At 37.6% G+C, this 27,115-nt stretch overlaps 1 protein-coding gene across 1 annotated transcript in view; it reads left to right on the top strand.

The window, feature by feature from the left end:
- The first annotated feature begins 8,196 nt into the window (after window positions 1-8,196).
- LOC134793029 (uncharacterized) overlaps window positions 8,197-27,115 on the top strand; it is a 28,491-nt gene continuing 9,572 nt past the window's right edge. Inside the window, exons 1-3 of the mRNA XM_063764560.1 lie at window positions 8,197-8,461; window positions 22,018-22,248; window positions 24,589-24,717. Of these exons, the coding sequence (XP_063620630.1) occupies window positions 8,422-8,461; window positions 22,018-22,248; window positions 24,589-24,717 (400 nt within the window). The 5' untranslated portion in view covers window positions 8,197-8,421. The remainder of the gene's footprint in view (window positions 8,462-22,017; window positions 22,249-24,588; window positions 24,718-27,115) is intronic.

Genomic DNA, 27,115 nt, shown 5'->3' on the forward strand with positions numbered 1-27,115 from the left:
CCACCGAGGGGTTCCGTACTTTAACTTATTTTAGTTTCCAGATATTTTCCAATAGATAGAAATTTCGTAGGTCAACGGGAAGTAACCTATAAATTTTAATTGAAAAGAGATAGAGTTAGACCAAGACAAGTCTGCAACGATTTTGATACTCGTATTTAGCACACGCAAAGTGTTATTTTAAACGTAAACTTCTATGAAATTATGACGTATAAATAACACTTGTACTGTGTATGCTATCAAAATCGTTGTAGACTTTTCTTGGTCTAACTCTTTAAATTAAATATAATATAATAGACATATACAATAGACATGAACATTATTTAATTCGATGATATACATACATCTGAATGAAGCGATGCAGTGTCAGTGTCAGCATGGAGACAAGTAAATATCCGTCATGCATATCTACCCCTCTGGGAAGCCAAAGTGATTACTTGATGTATCTCTCTCGTACATTTCAGAGGATGCTTGAATGAATATCCATTCTCTCTTAGTTTTTAAAACAATGCATTAATTTAGTTGGAGTCTATAGCCCGAGAGCTAGGAACAGATTTCCATGACCAATAATATTACAGCCTTCAAGGGATCAGCTGACGGTCTTTCCATCGCGATATAGTCTGCTGACGATATGTTTTATTCACAATACTTTCATGTTAAAATCCAGAGAGGAAAAGGGGATCTACGTTTGTATGGAGAAACTTTCGTCTCCTTTCGTTTTAAAGCTTTACATTTTACGTACATAACTAAATAAATATGTAGCTACGGTGGCATAGCTCTCGTAGCAGTCGTAGCCGAGAACATCTGCACAATAATGGTTCGATTCGACTGGAGGCTCATTAAAACTTTAAAAATCGAACTCTAATATGTTATTGATATGTCGAGATAAAAAGATTAAGGTGAAAGTTTAAAAGTTTAAATTAGCCCCTAGAACATGTAAAGGATAGTGGTAGAAAATGTGTAATGATTTTACGGTGCTAAATAAATATTATGTAGGTACCACCATGGAAAAGTACTCGTGAGAATAATTAATCTCACTATCAATTGATAGCAAAGGGCAAAAGAAATTAGCAACTAGCAATAAACTCGTATTTGATTCCAATTCAATCAATTAATCATTGCGTTGCGCACTTACACCTTAAAGCGTACGAGTGCATGGTATATAGTACATTGTGCAACGTGGGGGATAAGCGAGAATTTGTAAACGAGGTCTATAACTCCCGACAGCCGCAGGCTGGAGGGAGTTAAAGACTCGAGTTTACAATATGCTTACCCCCGGAGTTACACACAATGTTTTTCATCACACTTGCGAAGAAAAAACTAAACTTTAAGCGAAATAATTCTTAAATACGGTGACATTTCAAACATTCGTCCGCCATATAGTCTTGTTTTGGCAGGTTAGGATTCGAAGGCACAGACCCACCCGGATTCAGCCATAATCGAACATTGTGTAAATAATTATTTAAACGGCTATTAAATTAATCAAATTAAATATTTTTAAACATACACATAAAAAACAATTTATAAACGTCAGTATTTTCAATGTAAAGCTCATTTAAAACTACTTTAATCGTATAAATTAGTGACATCATTAAAAAAAAAGCCATAACTCACTCGTGAGTTATTGATATGTCTTTTTTTTTCAGAATCTATAACTCCCGCGGGAACAATATAGGCCTTTGTCCTTCAGTACACCTGCATGAAATAAGACCTTTTTCGAGCAAGTGTGATGAAAATAATATACTCCGCCTGGTAGAGAAATAAATAAAGTTGTACTTTTGATAGAAAGAAAAGATCCGCATGCGAGAACTTCATTCCCGCAGCTCGGCCTTCGGCCTCGCGTGCTTGGGAAATCGTAACTTTTCCTATTGGGTCGTGTTTCAGCTCCAACTTCCTCCTCACGTGTGACGCTTCGGGCCTTCGGCCCAACGCGGAGCTCGGCCTTCGGCCTTCTCGAGCCTTGACGCTTCGCCGTCGGGCCTTCGGCCCGCCGGCTCCGCTCATCAAGAAAGTTGACTTTGTAGGACGTTTGGAGGAACTGCATTCACGCAGCTCGGCCTTCGGCCTCGCGTTTTGGGAGTCGGGGTGGAGGCTCCGGGCCTTCGGCCATCCACTGGGGTCGGCCTTTGGCCTCCCTGCCTGAAGCTCGCCCTTCGGGCTCGCTTAACACACTTTTTGTATAGGATTTTGCTTTGTTCGTCATTCCCGCAGTTCGGCCTTCGGCCTCGCCCAAAATTACTGGGGGGGCAGAATGCTTGGACATTCGAGATAAAGCTCCGGGCCTGACGGCCCTCCGCGGGGTCGGCCTTCGGCCTCCCAGCCTGAAGCTCGCCCTTCGGGCTCGCCTAACCTACTTGGAAATTTGAATTTGGCCCGTGTCCGCCGCCATTTTGGATTTTTCCAAAAAATTTTTTTCACATGGTAATTTTGGGCCTCCAAGCTCGCCGCATGTCAAATCTCAGCGCGCTCGGACCAACTTGAAAAAAATTAAAAAAAAAGTCGGCCTGTTTGAAATTTTTTAAATTCAGTTTGTTTTGTCTTGGGGCCCTCTATGACATTTGGTCGAGCACCCCCCACCCATCTCGCACCGTTTAAAAGTTGCCATACAAAATTAAAATGACCATTATTTCCGCCATCTTAGATTTTTTCGAAAAAAAATTATTTTCATAGGATTCTAGAGGCCTCTATCTTTCGCCATGCCAAATCTCAGCGCGCTCGGACCAACTTGAAAAAAATAAAAAATAAAGTCGGCCATTTTGAAAAATTTTAAATGCAGTTTGTTTTGTCTTGGGGCCCTCTATGACATTTGGTCGAGCACCCCCCACCCATCTCGCACCGTAATATGAATACTTTTTGAGATATTGGGGAAATTAAAGATCTCTACTTTTTCCCCCTTTTTTTGCTTATAACTTTTGATATTTTGTGTGTGCTACTACACGCTTCGAATGCATTTTTCTAGGCATTATGACGAATCTAATGAGGTATCACACGTATTTTTAGGAGTATTATCTCTATTTTTCACCGTGTTCAGTTTCTCGAACAAGACTAATACAACCAAGCGCAAGATGAACTGCCTGTAGGCACTTTGAACTCTCAATTATATTTAATTCATGTCGACCGTGGTCAAATATTAAAATTAGTGATATGTATTTAGTTCTTAAATAATTGTATTGCGATATGCCTATTAGGGTAATTTTTTCAATTATTTCAATTTGACATTTTATATTTATTTAACTTTATGATTATGATGATGAATTTGCACGCTTGACGGGCGTGGCGCGTTGCATGCGATCCAAAGCCGGGCGCCTTCGGCACCCTCATACTAAAAGCGTAACACTATACATATATTGTAACATCCCCATACTGTATCAATCCAAATAAATAATTTCTGATTTTCAAAGGAGTCAAAGAGCACGAAGGAATATAATCATTTTGCAGATCGGACGTAGGTATATCAGTAAAGGTGAGATACTGTAAATATATCATACTTACATACTCACAATTATATTATCTAGGAATATAATATTATTTACCTACATTGAAATTGGTTGCTGACCTAGTGAAAATACTGAAATATTTTAACTGTTGATGTAGGAAAGCTAGGCGCTTTCGAGCACCTCGTAAAGTATTAGATGCTTCTGTTATCAGAAAGTGTGTTTTTATAGCACTTAGTGACTTTTTCTTACGTTTCATATGCTTTGTTTCCCATTGTTTGTAAATGGTAAAATCACGTGACCGCGCGGAACATACTGACGCAGGTCCGTCCTCTACAAGCGCTGCCGCGCGACTGAAGGCGGCGTAAGTGCGTTCGCGAGTGATGGCGGTTGCGGATTTAGTAGGTATTGAAACATAGAAATTATTTTAATGATGTTACCGAGACAAAGTGATCCAAATCATCTAGATTATCTTATTACCTATACATTTATGTAAAAAACAAGTCAAAAAAGTTTGTATTGTAGCTCTGAGATTGATTTATTGTTAAAAAAAGGCGTAACTTTGGAATTTTTTTCTATCGAGCAAAGTTTTTCTAATCATGTTTTTGAGATCCAAAACATATCTGCCAGATCCTTAAGTATAAGATATATTTTTTTCACAATTTTAAAACATTGTTTCTTATATTTCCGATGGATTCAAAAAACTGGTTCGCTTAGCTCGTACGGGAAAAGCACGCCTTAAGGCGTGGTGAAAAATTTTGTGTTTCACTCGGTAGCAAAGTATGCTGATGGTTTAATTTTGGAATGTTTCGCTAGCTTAGGTATACACGGCTTAGCACGAGGGGTTAAACAACAGCTGTATCCCGTTGTTAAACAAATAAAAAATCAGACAAATGCGTGTCGGACTAATTGTCCACCGAGGGGTTCCGTACTTTAACTTATTTTAGTTTCCAGATATTTTCCAATAGATAGAAATTTCGTAGGTCAACGGGAAGTAACCTATAAATTTTAATTGAAAAGAGATAGAGTTAGACCAAGACAAGTCTGCAACGATTTTGATACTCGTATTTAGCACACGCAAAGTGTTATTTTAAACGTAAACTTCTATGAAATTATGACGTATAAATAACACTTGTACTGTGTATGCTATCAAAATCGTTGTAGACTTTTCTTGGTCTAACTCTTTAAATTAAATATAATATAATAGACATATACAATAGACATGAACATTATTTAATTCGATGATATACATACATCTGAATGAAGCGATGCAGTGTCAGTGTCAGCATGGAGACAAGTAAATATCCGTCATGCATATCTACCCCTCTGGGAAGCCAAAGTGATTACTTGATGTATCTCTCTCGTACATTTCAGAGGATGCTTGAATGAATATCCATTCTCTCTTAGTTTTTAAAACAATGCATTAATTTAGTTGGAGTCTATAGCCCGAGAGCTAGGAACAGATTTCCATGACCAATAATATTACAGCCTTCAAGGGATCAGCTGACGGTCTTTCCATCGCGATATAGTCTGCTGACGATATGTTTTATTCACAATACTTTCATGTTAAAATCCAGAGAGGAAAAGGGGATCTACGTTTGTATGGAGAAACTTTCGTCTCCTTTCGTTTTAAAGCTTTACATTTTACGTACATAACTAAATAAATATGTAGCTACGGTGGCATAGCTCTCGTAGCAGTCGTAGCCGAGAACATCTGCACAATAATGGTTCGATTCGACTGGAGGCTCATTAAAACTTTAAAAATCGAACTCTAATATGTTATTGATATGTCGAGATAAAAAGATTAAGGTGAAAGTTTAAAAGTTTAAATTAGCCCCTAGAACATGTAAAGGATAGTGGTAGAAAATGTGTAATGATTTTACGGTGCTAAATAAATATTATGTAGGTACCACCATGGAAAAGTACTCGTGAGAATAATTAATCTCACTATCAATTGATAGCAAAGGGCAAAAGAAATTAGCAACTAGCAATAAACTCGTATTTGATTCCAATTCAATCGATTAATCATTGCGTTGCGCAATTACACCTTAAAGCATACGAGTGCATGGTATATAGTACATTGTGCAACGTGGGGGATAAGCGAGAATTTGTAAACGAGGTCTATAACTCCCGACAGCCGCAGGCTGGAGGGAGTTAAAGACTCGAGTTTACAATATGCTTACCCCCGGAGTTACACACAATGTTTTTCATCACACTTGCGAAGAAAAAACTAAACTTTAAGCGAAATAATTCTTAAATACGGTGACATTTCAAACATTCGTCCGCCATATAGTCTTGTTTTGGCAGGTTAGGATTCGAAGGCACAGACCCACCCGGATTCAGCCATAATCGAACATTGTGTAAATAATTATTTAAACGGCTATTAAATTAATCAAATTAAATATTTTTAAACATACACATAAAAAACAATTTATAAACGTCAGTATTTTCAATGTAAAGCTCATTTAAAACTACTTTAATCGTATAAATTAGTGACATCATTAAAAAAAAAGCCATAACTCACTCGTGAGTTATTGATATGTCTTTTTTTTTCAGAATCTATAACTCCCGCGGGAACAATATAGGCCTTTGTCCTTCAGTACACCTGCATGAAATAAGACCTTTTTCGAGCAAGTGTGATGAAAATAATATACTCCGCCTGGTACTCTCTTCCGACCACGTGACTGACACAAACCTAGTCATCATGCGACAGCGCTATATAATAATATGCAATAGCGCTATATAAAGTGGCAATGTTATTGTGACGTAGGCTTGTGTCACTCTGGGAAGAGAAGACCATGTTTTATTAGACTATGGGACGAGTGAATACGTTACCTGTTCAGTACCTAGGGTAGGGTAACGACATTTTTTTTAAAGTGCTGATATCCATATATATGGACACCCTACTGGCCTGATTCCGAGACACCCTACCTGACTTTCTGACAACATTGTAAATCCAGACAATAATTACCTAATTGGTCAATTAGGGAATATTACGCAAAACTCTGCGTAGAGGGCGCTAATAACATCGAAATTTCGCTATATGCCCCTCAATCACTCTTGAATATTCAAGCGATAGTGAGGCAGATAAAGAAATTTCGATTTTCGCATTTCGGGGTAGACTCTCTGTAAACAAACCGCCATGATGCACTCTGGCGGCAGACCATTGCAGTAATACCCCCTTTTGAATATCGATAATAAGCAAGGCTCGGAAAAACGTCCGTCAATTTAAATGAAAATATAACCATAACATAACGACCCATTTATGAGTCGAAAATATTTGTTCACAGTCTACGGACGTCATTGGGGCATAATTTCATCGTTGGCGTTGGTATAAGAAAGACGTACGGAACAGCGTTATGTTTCCAAAATGACGGGCGTTTTTCCGAGCCTCGAATTAATAAGAGAAATGAGATAACTAAATGATGTGGCGTGAGAGCGTTTTCACATTGCCCGGTCCGATATCGGATGTCGTATGGAAGTAAAATAAAATTAAATAAATATTGGGGACATCTGACACAGATCAACCCAGCCCCAAAGTAAGCTTGTATAAAAAAAGTTATAAGTTAGTAAGTTATAGTTATAAGTTAGTTAGTAAGTTATAAGTTATACTATGGGTGCCAGGCGACTGTGTGGAAAGATAAGTCGGGCCCTGGAGGGAAACTACCTTAAATCCTTAAGTTGGCTCATTTTACTTAAAGGAGATATTCCTTTATTTTTAAAAAGAAACAAAACTGCATTCAAAGATTTTTATTTTTTTCTTCAATTTCGTTTGTCTAAAAATATTCTTGAGTACAAAATATTCGATTTTATGGATATGTTGTACGACAGACGAGTGTAAGACCTAATGTTTCTTGGAGAAATGTTACCATTAACATTAACTGTATCGACTAGTACAAAAAATCGGGCAAGTGCGATTCGGGCTCGCGCACGAAGGGTTCCGTACCATATAAAAAAAAAAACAAAAAAAAAAGCAAAAAAAAAACGGTCACCCATCCAAGTACTGACCACTCCCGACGTTGCTTAACTTTGGTCAAAAATCACGTTTGTTGTATGGGAGCCCCATTTAAATCTTTATTTTATTCTGTTTTTAGTATTTGTTGTTATAGCGGCAACAGAAATACATCATCTGTGAAAATTTCAACTGTCTAGCTATCACGGTTCGTGAGATACAGCCTGGTGACAGACGGACGGACGGACGGACGGACGGACGGACAGCGAAGTCTTAGTAATAGGGTCCCGTTTTACCCTTTGGGTACGGAACCCTAAAAAATAGCGAGTGTTTATTTTTTGGAAGTTTTACTCGGTTCGATCCCGGTCGAGATAAGCGAATTTAAAAAAATCTTTAAATTCAGTTTTGTTTTTTTTTGAAAAATAAAGGAATGTCTCCTTTAAGTAAAATGAGCCAGCTTAAGGATTTAAGGTAGTTTTCCTCCAGGGCCCGACTTATCTTTCACCGATAGGCGATGACTATTCGTTTGGATACGATATTGCCTATCGGTGCCAGTGTAGGCATAATGTTTGTTGTAGTGTGCGTGACCGCTAAAGACGGCGCCCCTGCGCCCTGAGTACGTGGATATAGGATCCTACATCCGATATCGGATCGGACAATGTGAAAACGCTCTTAGGGTGACCAAAAATGTAGAAAAAATTAAGCGAATTGTTTCTTAAATTACAAATTAAAATAAAATATACACGAGTTAATTAAAATGTAACAGTGATTGTAATTGTTAGAAAAATACATATTTTCACTCATAAATGTCACCCTGTAAAAGTAGAATAATATATCATAACCATTAATCTTCGCTTCAGCCACAGCTGAAACTTTTCAGCACGCATGCGTCCCTGTCAAAGCCAAGTGCTCTCTGAAAGTTTTCAGTCCGACTGACTCGGCAGGCGCGGTCAGGCGTCCCGCAGACGCTCTAAATTCCAACTTGTCACGACTTGTCCGACTCGGCCGGACTTGTTGAACTTGTTTGATCGGGTTGAAATGAATTCGGCGAAGTTGGTGGTGCTGGTTCTGTGCTCAAGTGCGTATTTGTTTTAAGTGTGATGTGTTTTTGATTGTTTGTGTCGGCGAAAGTTGCGTGGGGGCTGATTCTCGGTTTTAAATTTTATTTTCTGAAATGTTTTATGGATTACATTTTCATTCGAATATCCTCCTCCTTGCATCGGTTTCCTCATCACTGAGGGTCGTGGCCACTTCTAGGGAACAGTTTCTCTTTGACAATTTGCCGCCACCTCTTTCTGTCCGTCGCCGAATGTAGGGCACCGTGGAGCGTTGCATCAAGGGCTGAGCGAATTTGGCCTGTCCATTAGGCTCCTGCATCTCGATTTATCGCCTTCGATTTTACCACTGATTACCAGCTTTTCTAGGTTATTACTGTCTTTCCTAGCAATGTGGCCAAAATACACAAGCACTTTGCGTAAGCAAATAGTAGACAGCCTGGTTGTGATGTTCAGTTCATCAAGGATCGATGCATTAGTGCGGCGCGCTGTCCAGTGTATGTTCAGCAACCTCCTCCAACATCACATCTCAAAGGCATCAATTCGGTTACGGTCAGCATTCCTAAGGGTCCATGTCTCTGCGCCATATGTGAAAATGGAGAAGACTAGAGTCCGAACTAAGGTGCTCTTGGTGTTGGTAGAGATGTTTCTGTCCTTCCATACTTTCTCTAGCTGCGCCATGGCCCCCTTGGCCATTCCGATTCTTCTGCGGGTTTCCGTCTCACAGGACCCGTTGTTGCTTATGGTAGAGCCATTCGAATATAATAATATGCATTGATAATAAAAAAAACATTGAATTCGTTTCGATAATTGTTTAATGGGTGATACTTCTTTACGGGTGTGACTTATACTATAGATTTAGATATAGATTTATTTATTTCATAATATGAAATTACAATATAAATTATTTTACACTAATCTATACGAATTTATATTATGATCGTCAAGTAGGAAAATAAGAATTGATTATAATTATACAAATGTCAAGCAATAAGTACACAATTTAAAAACCATTATAACTATTATAAGCAATCAATTAATTAACTAAATTTTTAACAATGTCAAATAATATAAAATGTAAAAACAATGTCAATACAGTAAGCATGGATATGTCATAATGATCGTCAAATAAAAATAAAAATGAAATATAGGTCAAAGAAAAATTTATTACATTCAGTTTATTGTGTTACATGTCATTTCCATATATTCATTTACAGAATATAATGGATTATCCAATAAAAAGAGTCTCAATTGGCGTTCAAATGTTTCGTCAGATGGTTCAGTTCGCAATTTTGCAGGTAGACGTTCATAGTACGTTGGTCCAATCACCCTCGGATTTTTGACTGAAAGTGCCATGCGACGCGGCACTGTGCGTAGTCTACCCGTGGATCGGAGCTGTTTGCCCGCAACCTCGACACGTTTGAACATTGGCAAATTATTTCTTACAAACATTAATACTTGAAATATCGCTCCTTGAGAAACACAGTGTCATTAAGCGAAAAACGTGTTTTTTGGGTACAGAGCTTTAACATTTTCGAAATCTTCAAACGTCTAAAACTGCCGTATTAGTGATAAAAGTAAGATTATTTTGTTATGTTTTGTTAGATTTTTAACTAAGCTTGTTAGCCATTAGAGTAAACTGTGGTTTTTTTGTTTAAATTCTGAGATAATTCAATTAAAAGAAAATTGTAATGTCACTTTTCCGTTTATTTTTGCTTAATGTCACATGACTGCTTCGCAATATTAATTAAATTTCTGGAAAAGTGACACTATATCCAGTTATTTGACGTAACTTAACCTTTATTTCAATGAAAAAGCGCAAGTAGAACCATTTTACATAGATGCCAATTAATATTTATTACAGTAAGCGACTTTCAGTCCCAAAAAAATAAGAAAACCAGACTATTTTTTCTTTAAAACTATAGTATTCTTAGCTTGTTTTGTTTGGCCATATTTTTACGATCAAAAATTACCAAAGTAAATAAACAAAGGGGATGATAATAATCGGGGGATGGGATGTAAGGGGCCGTAATGTCATGTTACGGATCCCAAGCCAGCCTCTCCTGCTCGTGGTCACCCTGTTGAATAACAAACGAGCCTTTGGCGATCCACCAACCTGCACTGGACCAGCATGATGGGCTTATGGTCCAATCTCATTTGACATGTACGACTCCTCGTTACGGCGCTAAGTGCCCTGTAAAAGTGGTGCTAAGAATCCCCGGACGGAAGATCCTACCCACAAAAAGATTTTAATGACCCATGCAAGAAAAAATAACTTCAACACCTATAAAGGCCGCACTTTGATAAACGAAGAGCGTCTCCCTGAACTGAAACACGGCATAAAAGAAATTAATGGGACGTTGTGGGGTTGTCAGAAGTTCGACGAGAGGGCGTGAACCGTTTACCATTTTGGAACAGCCAGCGGACAATATGGAGTAGGGTTTGTCATCAAAAAGAAGTGGAAGGACAACATTGTCGGATTATCAAATTACTCCGACAAGGTGGCTGCAGTGTGACGTTAAGTATATCCCAAATCCCAAAGTCTACATTAACCCCAATCAAAACCTACGCATCAACATCTACACATTGCCATGATAAGATTGAAGATCATTACGATATTATGACCCCCTAATTAAATCTAGCGACGAAAAGCTGGAAACATGGACCATTGTCCTTGGTGATTTCAACGCTAAAGTCAGATCAAGCACAGATTGGATAATGCCGACATAGTTGGACCACATATGGCCTTGGCAGCAGAAACGACCGTAGTTCTCGGCCTATTCCATTTGCTTTTGGTCAAAACATGAACGTAAGTAATTCCTTCTTTCTCAAAAAACCTCAAAGTCGCTGGACCTGGACTTCACCTGGCGGAATATCACACACGAAATTGACTACTTATAAAATTTAATTACACAAGTTTATTAACAAAAGTTTAAATAGAGATTTATTTATGTAGGTAGGTACGTACAATCAATAGGTTTAAATTTAGTTCCGATCACAGACCCGTGAGAGCAAAAATAAAGTTTAAGACTTAAAGGTAAAACACCTAAACAGAGACACTCTTATTTGTAACCACGATCAGTTTAACTTAGAATTAAGAAGTAATTTTGACACCTTCTAAGAATATACCACAAATACACATTCAGAAGCGGTACCGTCTTTACCGTAAGGGCACACGGGGCCCGTACCCAGGGCCATCCTCAGGGGGCCTCGAAGGAAAGACATTAACATTTTGATTTGATTACCTATAAAAAATAGGAGAGCATGGTAGAGAAATGTTAGTTTAATTCGCTTTCTTTAGTTTCCAAAGAGGCCTCAAATTCTTGCCCCAACACAGTTTAAGACGGCCCTGTTCAGAAGTTCAAATTCAAAATAACAATATTATAAATATTTTAGAAACAGCCAGTAGAAAAATGAAACCAACCCGGAAAAACAACAACAAAAAAACTCACAAGCGACACATTACATTATTAGAACTAGCTCTTCTGAAGGGGGTACGAATTCTTCGTAATCGTCAGTATAATTAACTTTATTAACAGTATCAACTAAAAGAGTAGTTTTAACTTTATTAAATAAAATAGCTTTAAACCTTGTTGTCTTGAATTGCGTTGAGACATTTTCTACTGTAACAGAACAATAGTTTTATGGGTAATTAATAGGTAGTGATAATAATAATTAATGTGTGTTTTGTGACACCTTGTCAGAAATAAAATTGGAACATAATAGACATCTCAAAAATAACTTGCTATTTTTGATGAATGAAAAAGTATCACACAACACATAAATAATATTGTATGGGATAAATAAATATGGGAATCTTACACATACACAGTTAGTTCAATAGGGCTCGTAATGTGGCTATATCTATCTAATTATAAATAATCGTCTAGTAGGTACCCATAATACAACCCCATTATGAACCTTATTGAACAAATACAACACAGTGACATTAAACAACGAGTGACATTCATTAACCACACCGTTATAAGCGTTTTGTACCAGTTGTAGTGGCTTTAAGCTTAAAACGACATTTTTCACTTAAGCACACCAAGTGTCGCTATGGTAAACTAAGCTAGCAAATTGACACTACACAGATAATGACGAACGACCTGCTAAAACTCCCGTCAGTTTCTTAAAATCACAATGTCACTTAAAGAAAAAGAACAGTACGTTTTTATTTTTGTTAGCATTATGGCTTTGAGTTTTAAGTAATACTGTCATTATAGGTATAATGTCACTTTACTTATTTCAAAACGTTAAAAAATGCAAAAGTACAAGTGTCCTTAAAGGGAAAAGTACAATATTGCTTAAAATTGAGTTTTGATTTTGATACCATATTATAAGTTCAAAGTGACATAGTACGTATAGATACACTATTTCTTATGAAAATTGACGTACTTACCATTGAATCTCATAGCAAACCGTCACTAAGCAAAAAATTACAAATTTCCACAAATTTCTTCCTTTTAATGACATTGTTCCTATGAGGCAGGCGCCTATTCCCTCTATTCGCCATAACGACATTACCGTCCTCTGGCGGTTCTAATAGAGCTAGGGCGATAGGTGTCTCCGTATTGCGTGCGTTACGATTATATGAACTAGATGGCGTTACTAACTCAAAAACCCCATTTTTCGGATAATGACGTTATGTTTCTCAAGGAGCGATATGTAAAGTGAGTAGTGTGTCATTATACCGATTTGCTTGAATAGCTCCTTACACGAATGTCTGGCTTGGACTCCAGCTAGCAATCGAACCGCCCGTTTTTGAAGTATCAAGACTCGCTTTGAATCTGTGGAATTTCCCCATATTAACGTCCCGTAAGATATTAATGAATGAAAATGGGAAAAATACACAGCCTTCAGGGCTTTTCGTGATATAAGTGGCTGTAGTTTCTTGATGGCGAAGACAGCACTACTCAACCTATTGCATAATTGGTCAACATGACACTTCCAGCCAAGGTTCGAGTCAACCGTAAAGCCCAGGAATTTGCTCTCAGAACACAATGGCATTGGGCCGTTTGTAATACACGAAGGTACTGCAGTGCCACGAGCTGAAAAAATCATCACATTTGACTTCGCGACATTCAAGAGCAACCCATTCGACGAAAACCACAACTGTAGCTGATCACATGCCTCACGGATTTTCTCAGCAAGCAGTTCATGGGTTTGGGCCCTCACGACTACCGTTGTGTCATCCGCGAAGAGTACTGGTATGCCGCTCGTTATTGCTGACGGAAGATCGTTAATAAATAACAGAAATAAGGTATTGCCGATCGCTGACCCTTGAGGGATGCCCAAGTTGACGTGGCCTGTGTCTGAGATTTGTGATTTTCCATTCGTGGACATTTTCACCACCTGCCTACGGTCCGACAAGAATGACGTGAACAATTTGTGTGCATAACCCTCAATTCCGTAAAGACTTAGCTTGGCTAATAGCAATTTGTGGTTTATAACGTCAAACGCCTTTGATAAGTCGCACAGTATGCCTGCCATCTTGTGCTTCTCATCAAGGCCCGTAATAATTGAGTCAATTATTTTGTGTGCTGCCATTGTAGTTGACCGTTTTTGCCTATACGCATACTGGTTATCAGTGAGCAGGTCGTGTTTTTCCATGTATGCCATCAGGCTAGAAGATAAAATGGACTCCACTATCTTTGAGATCGTGGGTACTATACTTATTGGTCGGTAGTTGTTCACGTCATCCTTCTCTCCCTTACCCTTAAACACCGGGCAGACTCTAGTATTTTTAAGCACATTTGGGTACGTACCACTTCGAAACATGGAGTTGATTAAAATCACCAAAATATCCGCAATAATCGGCCAAATACTTAAAATAATATTTAATGACATGTCATAAACATCAATTGTTGTACGGGTCTTTAACATTGATTTTATTGTATTATCCAAGAGGTCACGTGTAACTACAGGGGCTTCGAATTTTCGTAAAATAGATTTGGTTAAGTGTTTACTGACATATCGTTTGGACAGTGACTCATCGCTATTTATTACGTATTTTGTAGCAATATTAAGAAAATGCGAATTAAATTCATTTGGGATTTCTTCATGAGGTATTACGGCATTTGTATCCTGTTTTTTTAACGAAATCACTTGGGGTTTTGTTTTTAATCCTATCTCTTCGTTTACGACTTTCCAGATTTCTTTTGATGGATTTTTACTTTTCCCCAGTCTGTTTTCGATAAATGACCGCCGAGCTCTTAGTGTTTCAGATTTTATTAATTGGGAGTAGTGATCAATGCAGTCAGATATCAGCTGGTTATCAGGATATTGTCGTCGTATCTCATGAAGATCCCTGTGCTTTTGGATATATTCACACAACTTGTCAGATGCCCATGGAACGGATTTTTTCTTTTTTAGCCGCATCTGTTTAACCGGGAAATGTAAATTTATATAGAATGACAAAATATTAAATAATTTATCAAATTTGCACTCGATGTCAATAGTATTATCATATATAAAGTCAAAATTATAATTAGAAATGTCCCAAAAGAATGAATAAATTGATTCATGATTAAATAGCCGGCGTTCAATTATGTCATTTGGTTTGGTATTTTGTAGTCCTCGTTCAATAGTGAAAACAAACTGTTGCGCGTTGTGATCGCTAATGGCGGTGTCCACTGACGATACACTAAGGAGTTCGCGAGTACAATTCGTTATTCCGCAGTCAATGGATGTCGCGGAGTCAGCGGTTACGCGAGTCGGAAACGTCACAGTGTTTTCGCAGCCGTAGCTGTTAAGTACGTCATCGACCTGCTGCCTTAATCTATTGTCCGAGTTATAATCTACATTATGATCGCCAATTATAAGAAACTTTTTATTTTCGTCAGAAATTTTAGACAATAATAATTCTAAATGTTCTAAATAAATGTCAAAATTACCATTACATGTTCGATATAATACAATAATAATCAACTTATTACGAGGAATTTCAATAGCCGTAAATTCAATGTGATATTGAACGCATAGGCTATGCAGGTCGTTGCGTTTTTTATAGTGCAACCCGTCTCGGATAAATAGCGATACCCCACCATGGGCGTCGGCGCGCGTTCGACAGTAGCAGTTTGCAAGTGCATACCCACATAACTTTACGCGTTCAATCTCATTTTTACGACACCAAATTTCACTTAAACCTAGTACATCTGGTCGTGTGTTACACATTAACAGTTCTAGTAGTGATGTTTTACTGCAAACAGATCTTACATTTTGGTGAATAACAATAAATTTGTGTGCTATTTGGTAGTCAATGCGCTTTGTTGTGCCTTGGGGTTTTTTGGCTGCACCACATTGAAAAAGCGTACCTTAACACCGTCCGGCCAATTACCCGTACTCCTCGCGACCTTCACCTTATCAGCCGGCACGTCCAAGCGGAACGACGTGTAGTTACCCCGGGTGACAACCAGTTGTTGGCACATTGGTTCTGGGATCTCCATCTGTGTCTGGACGTGGTGAACGACGTCCTCAGCGGTGGTATCTTCGCTGAGGTTATAGACGTGCAGACTAACAACCCTGGGCGCCGCTGCGCGCAGGCCGCTGGTGCCCGGAGCTTGGGGCGGATTAGCAGGTGCAAGTGGCGTTGCGGGTAGCCCAGAATTAGCAGGTGCAAGTGGCGCTGCAGGTAGCACAGAATCAGCTACGCTGTTGACACCTAGAGGGCCCTTTTGACCTTGTGAGGTCTTGACTTTGGCAGCATACCGACGCGAGCGACTGCTACGCTTTTCAACGACGTCAGCGACGGGTGAAAGTTTTTTCGTAATCACGTCAGCTGTCATAGGGGCGGATGGCACAGGGCTTGAAGTCGCTGGGCTCATGGTCACAGAGCTATCAGACACGGGACTCACTGGAACAGTTGACGCCGACACCACGGTCTCTGATGCGACTGTTAGATCGTCACCCATGCATATAAAACCCTGAGGACCGGAGTCATTGAGTAGATCATACGGGACATCGTCTGGCCGTTCTGTGTTGTTGTGTGTGACAGTGCGCAGTATGTGTTGGATATATCCGTTTTGGCATGTAAGTAATTTTTGCTGATCTTGTATAATGTCATAACAGCCCTTTATCTGATTTTTCATGTCACAGATCTCAATTTTTAAATTTGAAATAGTGTCCACCAACCTTGTAACGGCCGCCGCATTTACTGCCACTTTTGCCACATGAGGGGCCATATTTTTCCTTGTTTTATATGTAAGTTTAACGTATAACTATATGTGAATTATTTAACACTTAATTAGATTATGGAATGTATGTTTAAATAATTAAATTATTGAATATTGAGAGGAGCGTTTGAATTAGACAGGTAACCGCACCGTAGCGCCCTCTGCAGCTTAGGGAATTTATGTTACCCTTATACTTAGGGAATTTATGTTACCCTCAGACAAAAATAATTTACTTTCTCTGGTTTCTCTTAATTACGAAGCCTAATGTGGGGTGACTGCTATAGTTAATGGCCAGTATATAATAATTAGTCACTCTCAATAATAAGGTTACAATTGATAGCGGTCGATTAAGTCAATAAAATTTATGGATCCCTTATATCCCAATCGACTATACAATGGGTCAGCAGTGAGTCCCAAAATTCAATACTAAAGTAATAACTTCAAGATCGTTTTTAGTCTGCCTGATATCGAGCCGGTGGGATTTGAGGGGTAAAAAGATATCATTCCCACTTTTCAAAAATTACGCAGGTCGTACATAGGGTTAACGTTTATAATATTCGTATTGAGATACCAACCATATTTGAATTGAAATAAGTAGGTAAGGTAAACGTACTGGTGCTCGACGCGGTCCCAGTACAAGTCATCTTGAAACTTAAGTCATTATCAATAGAGGTGACAGCAAGGTGTCATCTATTCGGCATTAACATGTCGAGCACTAGTAAGTTTACCTTAAGTACTTTTATTAAATATTTTAATTTGTGTTTTAAGTAGTCACACTAGTACCTACCTATACATAAAATATATATTTCAGTTTATAATACCATTTTATTTAACGGCATACTTACATATTTATAGCTGAAAACGTATTTTATATGAATATTCTCATGATTTTTCGCCAAAACTGAAACCGTATATTGGTTCGGATGGATATTTAAACGGTCATTTCAGAGAAACGGTTAATTTATTAAACTTGCACATTATTTCACCACAGTCATTATAATACGTATAGGAATTTCGAAACAAATGCAGGATTTAAGCCGCAGAGAAAGTTTTCACATAAATAAAACTGCTCAGTGATATAGCGGCGCTGGTCAAATATGCTGTTGTTTTTATACTAGTGCTTACATTAAAAAGGTCTCATGTCGCGGTAATTTCATATGATGATTGGCTGTTTCTTTTATGACAACCACTTCATGAGCACTGAAATGTAAATAAAGCTTTTTCAGAGTATTTTCAGTTGGGTTACCCGCGCGTGGCCGGTACGAGTTAAATCTTATTTTTGGGGAAAAATGAAATATTTAAACATATAAATAATAAGTGTTATGCTGTGGGGTACGGTGGCGATACCTGTAGATAATTTAATAATTATAAATCACCCACTTACTCAAATGTAGTCTGCATCAAAATCAGCGTATTAGATTAGGCGTAGAAGTATTTAAAAGTAGTATTATAAAATATTTATAAGTTCTCTAATAGCTTAACAAAAACAGATTTGTCTCTCTTTTTCTTCCTCGCGTTATCCCGGCATTTTTCCACGGCTCATGGGACCCTGGGGTTCGCTTGACAACTCTCAAGAGTTGACGTAGGCACTAGTTATTACGAAAGCTACTGCCATCTGACCTTCCAACCCGGAGGGGAAACTAGGCTCACGATGTTTTCCTTCACCGAAAAGCAACTGGTAAATATCAAATGGTATTTCGTAGGTACATAAGTTCGGAAAACTCATTGGTACGAGCCAGGGTTTGAAAGTCGCACGCTCTTACCGCTAGGCACCGCACCAGCGCTTATTATAAATTTGTGTCTCTATGTGGAATAATTAGCCTGTGGCAGATTTTGAACTCGTAGGAAAGGTATAGGTAACTTATAGTTGATAACTATATATATCTCTATTTGGAAAAGTATTCGACGGTGGCAGATAAATACTGCGTTGTTTCATGTATTCAGAGAGATGGCATTATGACCTGTCTCGCCACTAAGTAGCAAACGTCAGTTGCGTTCACATCGAGTGACGTCATCAGTTATGTCGAATTCGCGCCAAAAATTATGAGCGTTTCAACCGCTCAACATTTTTCAACATTTTCAATATTTTTTATTAATAACATTATGGGAAGTTTTATAAAAGTATTTTTATTTTTCCGGGGTTCAAACGATAATGAGGTTGTTCTACACATAGATAAATACACTTTTGACGTTATTTTCGATGCTGAGTGTAAACCTAGAACTCGGGATAGTTCTAGATGTATAGGTAGGTGTCAAGACAATACTGTATTTAAAATAAATTATTTTACACCATGCATGAAATAAAGCACCAGATAATTATTAGAAAAACACAGATAGGTGTTATTTTTAAACACAAGTTCTATTTAATAAATCGGATAGAAATATAAAAAGTAGGTGAGTTGACCGTGACGTCACGATGTAATGTTTCATATAAATTCCATATTAACAAATCGTTTTGACAGTTCTAAAAAACTAACTAATTTGACTAGTAGGAAAATACCCTATTCATTGTGCTAATTTTAGTTTTTTACTATTTATTTTAATTAAAATGTAAGGAACCTAATTAGTGATGTAAAGTGTCAGTCGAAGTACCTATGTACATGTAGAAGTGTTAGTGACCAAATTACCGAGGCACTCTGCCTATTATTCTTTTATTTTAATTAATTTAGCAACTGGCTATTTACTAGATACCTAATATTAAATTTAATACATAATATCCCTATTCTCGAAATCAAATTAAAACGGAAATCGTGTTATTGTTAAATTTGTTAATCGTGTTATCGCGGGAATATACCTTATTTTATTATTACTCGTGCAGATTCATGATAATTTTATTAATAGGTACAAATTTGACCTTTCAATACGAAGCGTTGAATTTTAACTGAAACAAAATAATTAATTAACATTCGTGGGAAACGTACAAGCCTTACCGGTTGTCAAAGTTTATATGAATCGGGTTTAAAATTTAATTAAAGGTTTTAACCTTTATGTACGTACCTATACATACATTAATTTTCATGGGCTTTATTTACTGCTTTTGACTCAATTTTACACACGACACTATTAATTCGAACAAAGAACAATGTGTATTTAAAAGACTAGTCTCTGCGCGCGACGTCGTCTGCGTAGAAGTTTTTAAACTGTCCCCAACCCTGCCTCCTCAGAGTCGTATGTCGGACAATTCCGAAAATCAGATACAAATTAGCTACCCGAAATTCCATAATAATAGGAGAAAGTCCCTTTTCGGAATTATTTGACATTCGGAATTACCCGAATACACCTTATTGACTTTCAACATCTTGTACATAATATTTGGTTTAGTTTAGCTTCGATAATGAAAGTTCGAGACTTTTAGAGCAGACTAGAGTCTATTTATACTTTGTGTTCAATAATCGAAGTAGATAATTATTTTTGTTACTATTGTTAAAAATATAATGCTTTCAACAACAATGTAAATATTTAATTGGATACGCTAGAAGCCAAGTTAAAAAATTATCTATAAGCCCGAAGTTCCAACCTCCGTGCATGCAAATTATAAATATTTGGGCAATTTTAACGAGCTTGTTTAAACTTCAGTTTGAGCTAAATAGAAATAACGAACTAAAAATGTACAGTAATAAATATAATAAAAGTAAAAGTAAATGTACAGTAATAAAATTGTGCAAGTCAATTATTTCTTAATATTTTCTATTAAGGTAGACCATGTTGATACCTATAAAAACTTCTGAAGTTTTAATCCAAATAGCAATACAAAAATTTGGCCCCATGGAATTAATGTGATGATAAATTTAGAAGGCAGTAGAACGGACGTACGATCGTTAAATATAAAAAAAACCCTCGAGGTTGTTCATACATATTAGATTCGTTTTGACGAGTATAATACTTTCATAGCGTAATATACAGTCCGCGCTAAATTTACATTTTTAGAAACTTATTCTATACTCTGTACGAGTATCTTTAGGTACTTGAATAAAAGAAACAAATAATTTTTACATTTTCGGGTATTAGGTAGTTATAACATTTATTGATTAACCAACCAAATACAAAATGACCTGGATCTGTCACTCAACGACCTGACTTTAACCTACACTATTTGATCATGTAATGTTTTCATCTAAGTACCCTCAACTGGCTTAAGAAGTTATTTGAGGGTAGATTTTATTTATTCTTTTTTAAATACCTAAACAAACAGACTATAGTAACACAAATTGCTGTCCAGAGTCGACATGCGATTTCAGCACAGTCCAATTTCCCTAAGAGCCGGGACAGTGATACATTATATTCACCAAAATGCGTTATTCATGAGCGTGAATATCGCCCGATATGAAGACGAATACCTGAACATCATCATCAGACTAAGTGTTCAATTTGCATACTAGAATGGTATTGATTATTTTGTTTGTGGTAGGCTTGGGTGACTACTTAGACAACAGATGATAGAGAATACGATATTGCGTTTGTAATGAGGCTAGAATGTTAATGTTAGAATCCTAGACATTGTTAAGTAAATAGCCTTATTTGAATGAGTAATATAGTGGCTTGATTGAAATACTTAACAAGACTGTAATGGAATATGAATTGTGAGTAGACACAATCCCTATAGTAATTTAATAATCCTATCTAAGATCTAAGATCACGTGATACAAATATTGGAAAACAATATTCAACAAGATTTTTTAAGTCTTGGAAAACAATATTCAACAACCATTAAAGAGAACATTCATTTGTTTGCACAAACACACAAACAAACAACCTCTCATCGTGAATACTTATACCGTTCCATCTCCATACAGTCGAGGGTAAAACTATGCATGCAAAAACATGCATACCTGTGTTAACAAGGGAATGAAATGGCAGGTTGAAATTTCCATAAAAATGCCATTAATGAGTAAGCAAATCCCTCACGGACTAGGTCGCTAGTAACTAGCGACCTAGTCCGTGAGGAAGACGACTGTATAACTGTTATACAGTCGCCGTGAGATATACCGGAGCGGCCATAATGCTCAAAAATATCTGAACACGCACTCGAACTCGAACGCCTCGACAATCTCTATTACCTCTTACTCTCTCTATTGCCTCTGCGTGCTCAGATATTTGTGAGCATCTTGGCCGCTCCGCTTATATCTGATGGCGACTGTACTAATCCTCATAAGGCCCAGCCATACAAATGAAAAATCCAAAATTTGCCACTGAAATTTGAACCTATAATGTAGGACATAGAGTTGATTTTGCGTTGTTTGAAAATTGAACGAAACAAAGCAAAAGCGACACTGTTCCAGTTGAATATGATTTAGATTTCACCGAACTGAAGAAGTACCTAGGTACCTAAGTACCTAAGTACTAGGTACCTAAGAACCTAAGTAGGACCTTGGGCCTTAGAAGGCTACATGAAATGCCTGTTGCAGAATGTGTAGCAGTCAACATAAAGCGTCTAGAAGTACCGTCCCTGGTCGAGATCGGCACCGACCACGTTATCTTGGACTGCGAGCACGACGCCCCGGAACTCCTGCCGGGATTCATGATGAAGTGGTTCTTCAACGGAGCCTCGGGGCTGGTATACCAGTGGATACCGCCTATGCGGCCGCAGGTCATAGGCCTGTTGAAAGGAAAGGTCGATCTCAACTTTAGAATATCTGGTGAGTAACAGTCGTATGATGAAATTTCCTCTAATAATAAGTCTTGTAGGTAGGTACAGGTACATTATTGTTGTTCTTCTTCTTCCTCGCGTTATCCCGGCATTTTGCCATGTCTAATGGAAGCCTGGCGTCCGCTTTATAACTAATCCCAAGAATTGACGTAGGCACTAGTTTTTACGAAAGCGACTGGGATCTAACCTTTCAACCCAGAGGGGAAACTAGGCCTTATTGGGATTAGTAGTGAAGGTATATTCTTGTTATCTTCATTAAATTGCAGATAAGATGGTTTTTAGGGTTCCGTACCCAAAAGGTAAAACGGGACCCTATTACTAAGACTTCGCTGTCCGTCCGTCCGTCCGTCCGTCCGTCCGTCCGTCTGTCTGTCACCAGACTGTATCTCACGAACCGTGATAGCTAGACAGTTGAAATTTTCACAGATGATGTATTTCTGTTGCCGCTATAACAACAAATACTAAAAACAGAATAATATAAAGATTTAAATGTGGCTCCCATACAACAAACGTGATTTTTGACCAAAGTTAAGCAACGTCGGGCGTGGTCAGTACTTGGATGGGTGACCGTTTTTTTTTTGCATTTTTTTCCGTTTTTTTTTTCATTATGGTACGGAACCCTTCGTGCGCGAGTCCGACTCGCACTTGCCCGGTTTTTATACATCTGATCTTGTACCTACCTTATGTAGATTAATAAAACTGTAAATATTAGGTACAAGGATCAGATAATTGACATGCCTTAAGCTATTCTTCAAGACGATTTTAGTGAGTCGAAATTTAATAAGGTTTCGTTTTTAGGGTTCCGTACCCAAAGGGTAAAACGGGACCCTATTACTAAGACTTCGCTGTCCGTCCGTCCGTCCGTCTGTCCGTCCGTCCGTCCGTCTGTCACTAGGCTGTATCTCACGAACCGTGATAGCTAGACAGTTGAAATTTTCACAGATGATGTATTTCTGTTGCCGCTATAACAACAAATACTAAAAACAGAATAAAATAAAGATTTAAGTGGGGCTCCCATACAACAAACGTGATTTTTGACCGAAGTTAAGCAACGTCGGGCGGGGTCAGTACTTGGATGGGTGACCGTTTTTTTTTGCCGTTTTTTGCATTATGGTACGGAACCCTTTGTGCGCGAGCCCGACTCGCACTTGCCCGGTTTTTTTATTACAGTATATTGCTGTATCATTAGATCACCTTGTCCTCGGGGACAAGAAGTCCTAGTACTATCGGTAGTACTGTACTAGGTATATTAAATTACAATGTCACCGAAGTTTTTTTTCACTCGAAAAGTTAATTTGAGGCGAGACAAGCCCAGCGGCTATGATGGTCGACTTTATAAATCATATGGTTGTCCTCTATCCGTCCAGACATCAAATCTTGCCAATACAAAAGCAATTTTGATTTGTCAAAATAAAGATTCAAATTAGAATGGAACGGGAGACCTTTTTATAGGCCTCTAAAAGTTAAATGATGGTAAAACTAACATTTAGTACAATTTTTATTGATTTGACGTCTTTTCCACTTTTGACAGCGATAGTCGTTAAACGATTTACTGCATGACATGGTCGTTGGATAATGTGTCATTTGTCTACATTTCTAACTTAAACTTAGTTGATAAGTGGATAAGTTTAATGACACTTGTTAGATTTATACCTTTTTATAGCATTCATACCGTTTTACCCACTTTGACAGCGATAGACGGTAAATGGTATTCGTGTGTCATTAGTGTTTACTGGAAGTTCTGAACTACGGACAATTTTAAGTTATTATATAGGTTCATGATTTTGATTACACTTGATACAAATGGAATAAAAAATAACCCAAATTGCTTCGAGTTAGGCACTTGACTTAATGAACAGACATTGGATTTTTGGGGGCGAAATTAAATGACATTTAGGGAGTTTTTATATCGATAAACTCAATTAGAGTTAGACCAAGAAAAGTCTGCAGCGATATTGATAGCCCACGCAGTGCAAGTGTTATTTTAAACGTCAAACTTCTATCAAATTTTGACGTATCAATAACATTTGCACTGCGTGGGCTATCAAAATCGCTGCAGACTTTTCTAGATCTGACTCTATCGATGTTTTACCCATATACCTAATAGTGATCGCTCGTTAATACGTAGCTCGCAGTGAGTGCTAACGTACCTATAGGCTTTCTAAGCGCCACTTGCACCATCCCACTAACCCGGGGTTAACCGGTTAACCCAGCGTCAAATTGTACTGGTAACCATGGTAACTCCAGGTTCAACCGGTTAACCACGGGTTGGGATCATGCAAGTGGCCCTAAGTGATATCTCACCCTTCAGATATATTTTTTTTTCTAGAGGAACCGCTGCAAGCGTACAGAGCCATAAAAATTGTGAACCCCTCGACGCACCTGAGTGGGAACTACACGTGCGTGGTATCCACGTTTGAGGAGGAGGATCGAGAGACCAGCTCCATGCTCGTCTACAGTGAGTATACTCTTACCTGATAGCCACAGAACTAGTGATGTGCCGATGAGAACGTTCTCGTTTCTGAGAATTCCTTTCCGAAGAAATTTCCGGCAAATTTCCAACTTTCTCGAGAACGTTCTCTTATTAGCATAAATAAGTTATGAACAATCTTAATTTTTTTAATGGAATAACATATTTACTTTTGTTAAGTTTAGACCTTGTGCCTCAAATGACTTGTTTGGGCAATTTTGTGTTGTTTTACTCCTAATACAGTAAAATTATACATTCAGCGAATTCATCGCTTTTGCGACAAAGGGTAAAACTCTCAAAGAACATTTCCGAGAAATTTCCGAGAATGTTTCTTATAGATTTCTCTGTTCTCGGGAAAATTTCGAGAACGGCACATCGCTACACAGAACGCACGCTCTGAACGTGCACTGAGTAACCCTTTGACCTCAACTCTGCCGTCCTAGTCTAAAAGGCAGTTTTTCGACAAAAGCTAGTTTCGAGATAATCGCAAAAAACTAACCCAAACATCTTTCTTGAATTTCTACGAAACGGAAAAACTTTTTCCATTTTTTCTTTTTGTATGTGGTAGGTATATATATGTACTTATTTTAGGTATTTATAGTATGTTTCTAAACAGCTCAGTTTTTTTTTAATTTTATAAAAAACACTTTAGATTAGTATTAAGCTTAAAAATGTGTAGGTCGTACTAGTCAAGAAGGCGGTAAACATGCGTTATACGGCGTTCTAACTTAGTTACGAAGTAGAAACTAGGTAAAAATGCCGTATATGTCACATGCTGCCGTTTTGCTTAGTAACAATTAATAATTCCCACTTGAAATCCTAAGTTAAAAGACCGTATAGCAGCTATTCGGCCTTTTTGGTTAGTATACTAGGAAAAATTAAGATTTTGTCCAGATTTTCGACTAGCGTGCTAGTGTAAAAAAACGTATACCACCAAAAACACTGAATATACGGTTTTATAGATTAGTATTTATGGAAGAAATGGGAATAAAAAATAGACACGTAGTTTAAATGTTTATTTATATACGAACAAAAAACGCCATACTACTAGGCTATTATTAAAAAAACGAGATCCAGCGATTACTTTTTGGATTATAATCTTAATTACCATACAAAATTAACACATAAATTGGGTTATTCCCACTAGTTACCATCAAGTTGTTACCAGTGGTAACTAATGGGATTTGTTTCCCAGTAGTTACCACTGGTAAAAGGTGGGATTTTTTCCCCAGTAGTTACTACAATTTTGTTAGGGTTCAATAAAGCCTCTATTTTTATAGTATTCTACTTATACTGTTTTTATTACTATTTAACTATAACAACTTGATGGTAACTAGTGGGAATAACCCGATTTATATGTTAAATTTGTATGGTAATTAAGATTATAATCCAAAAAGTAATCGCTGGACCTCGTTTTTTTAATAAAAGCTTAGTCGTATAGTGTTTTTTGTTCATATAATAAACGACATTTAAATTGTACTGTAAAAAAATGTTGGTGGTAACTACTAGGGAAAAAATCCCACCATTTACCAGTGGTAACTACTGGAAAAAAACTTCCCAGTAATTACCACAAAACTGAGTTGGTGGTAGCTACTGGGAAGAAAGGTGGAAAATAAATTCCCAGTAGTTACCACTGGTAACAACTTGGTGGTAGATACCTAACTGGTGGGAATAACCCCATAATATGTACAAATTTTTAATGTGTACAGTCTTTCTGATTTTATTTGTATCATAGGCTTGATTTACTCGACTCTACTAATGACATTACATGTACTTCTAATGAGCATGAGCAACGAAACTTAAAAGAGTCCGCAATAAGCTCAGCCGAATTATTACTTCCCATAAAAACGGAGATTCGTACTCATTTTAAAACAACGTGTTGGATTGTATTATTGCACATACAATAACATAAGGTATATCTATACCAGTACCTAATTAGTTTATATTCCAACAAAACTAATGAAATAGAGGAAAAATAAGTTTTGTATGAAAAACTTATATTCGCTGTATTTTTTTTATTATGGTATCTGAAGCTACACATTAATTACAGGCATAGATATACCTTATCCTTTAGTGAGTACAAAGTTTTAGAGCAATCTACCTGAATCGTTTTAAAATGAGAGCGTAACTACGTTTGTATGGAGATCCCAGCTTGCTGCTGACTTAAATCTTAGCAACCATCTATCTTTGTAGGTGACCAGTTTTCGCATACACGTAACTCACAATAATACATAATGATTTACCGAATTCGTGGCATCTCTAATAGTTATTTTAGTTTGTTATCAATAGGCATCGAATCATCGAGAGTTTCATCGCACGGTAAGACGTTAGCGAGTTGTGTAGTCTACATTAGCAATAAAATTAAACTCGTATTAATTCCTGCACA

This window comes from Cydia splendana, chromosome 1 (assembly GCF_910591565.1).
Source record: "Cydia splendana chromosome 1, ilCydSple1.2, whole genome shotgun sequence".
Taxonomy (NCBI): Eukaryota; Metazoa; Arthropoda; class Insecta; order Lepidoptera; family Tortricidae; genus Cydia; species Cydia splendana.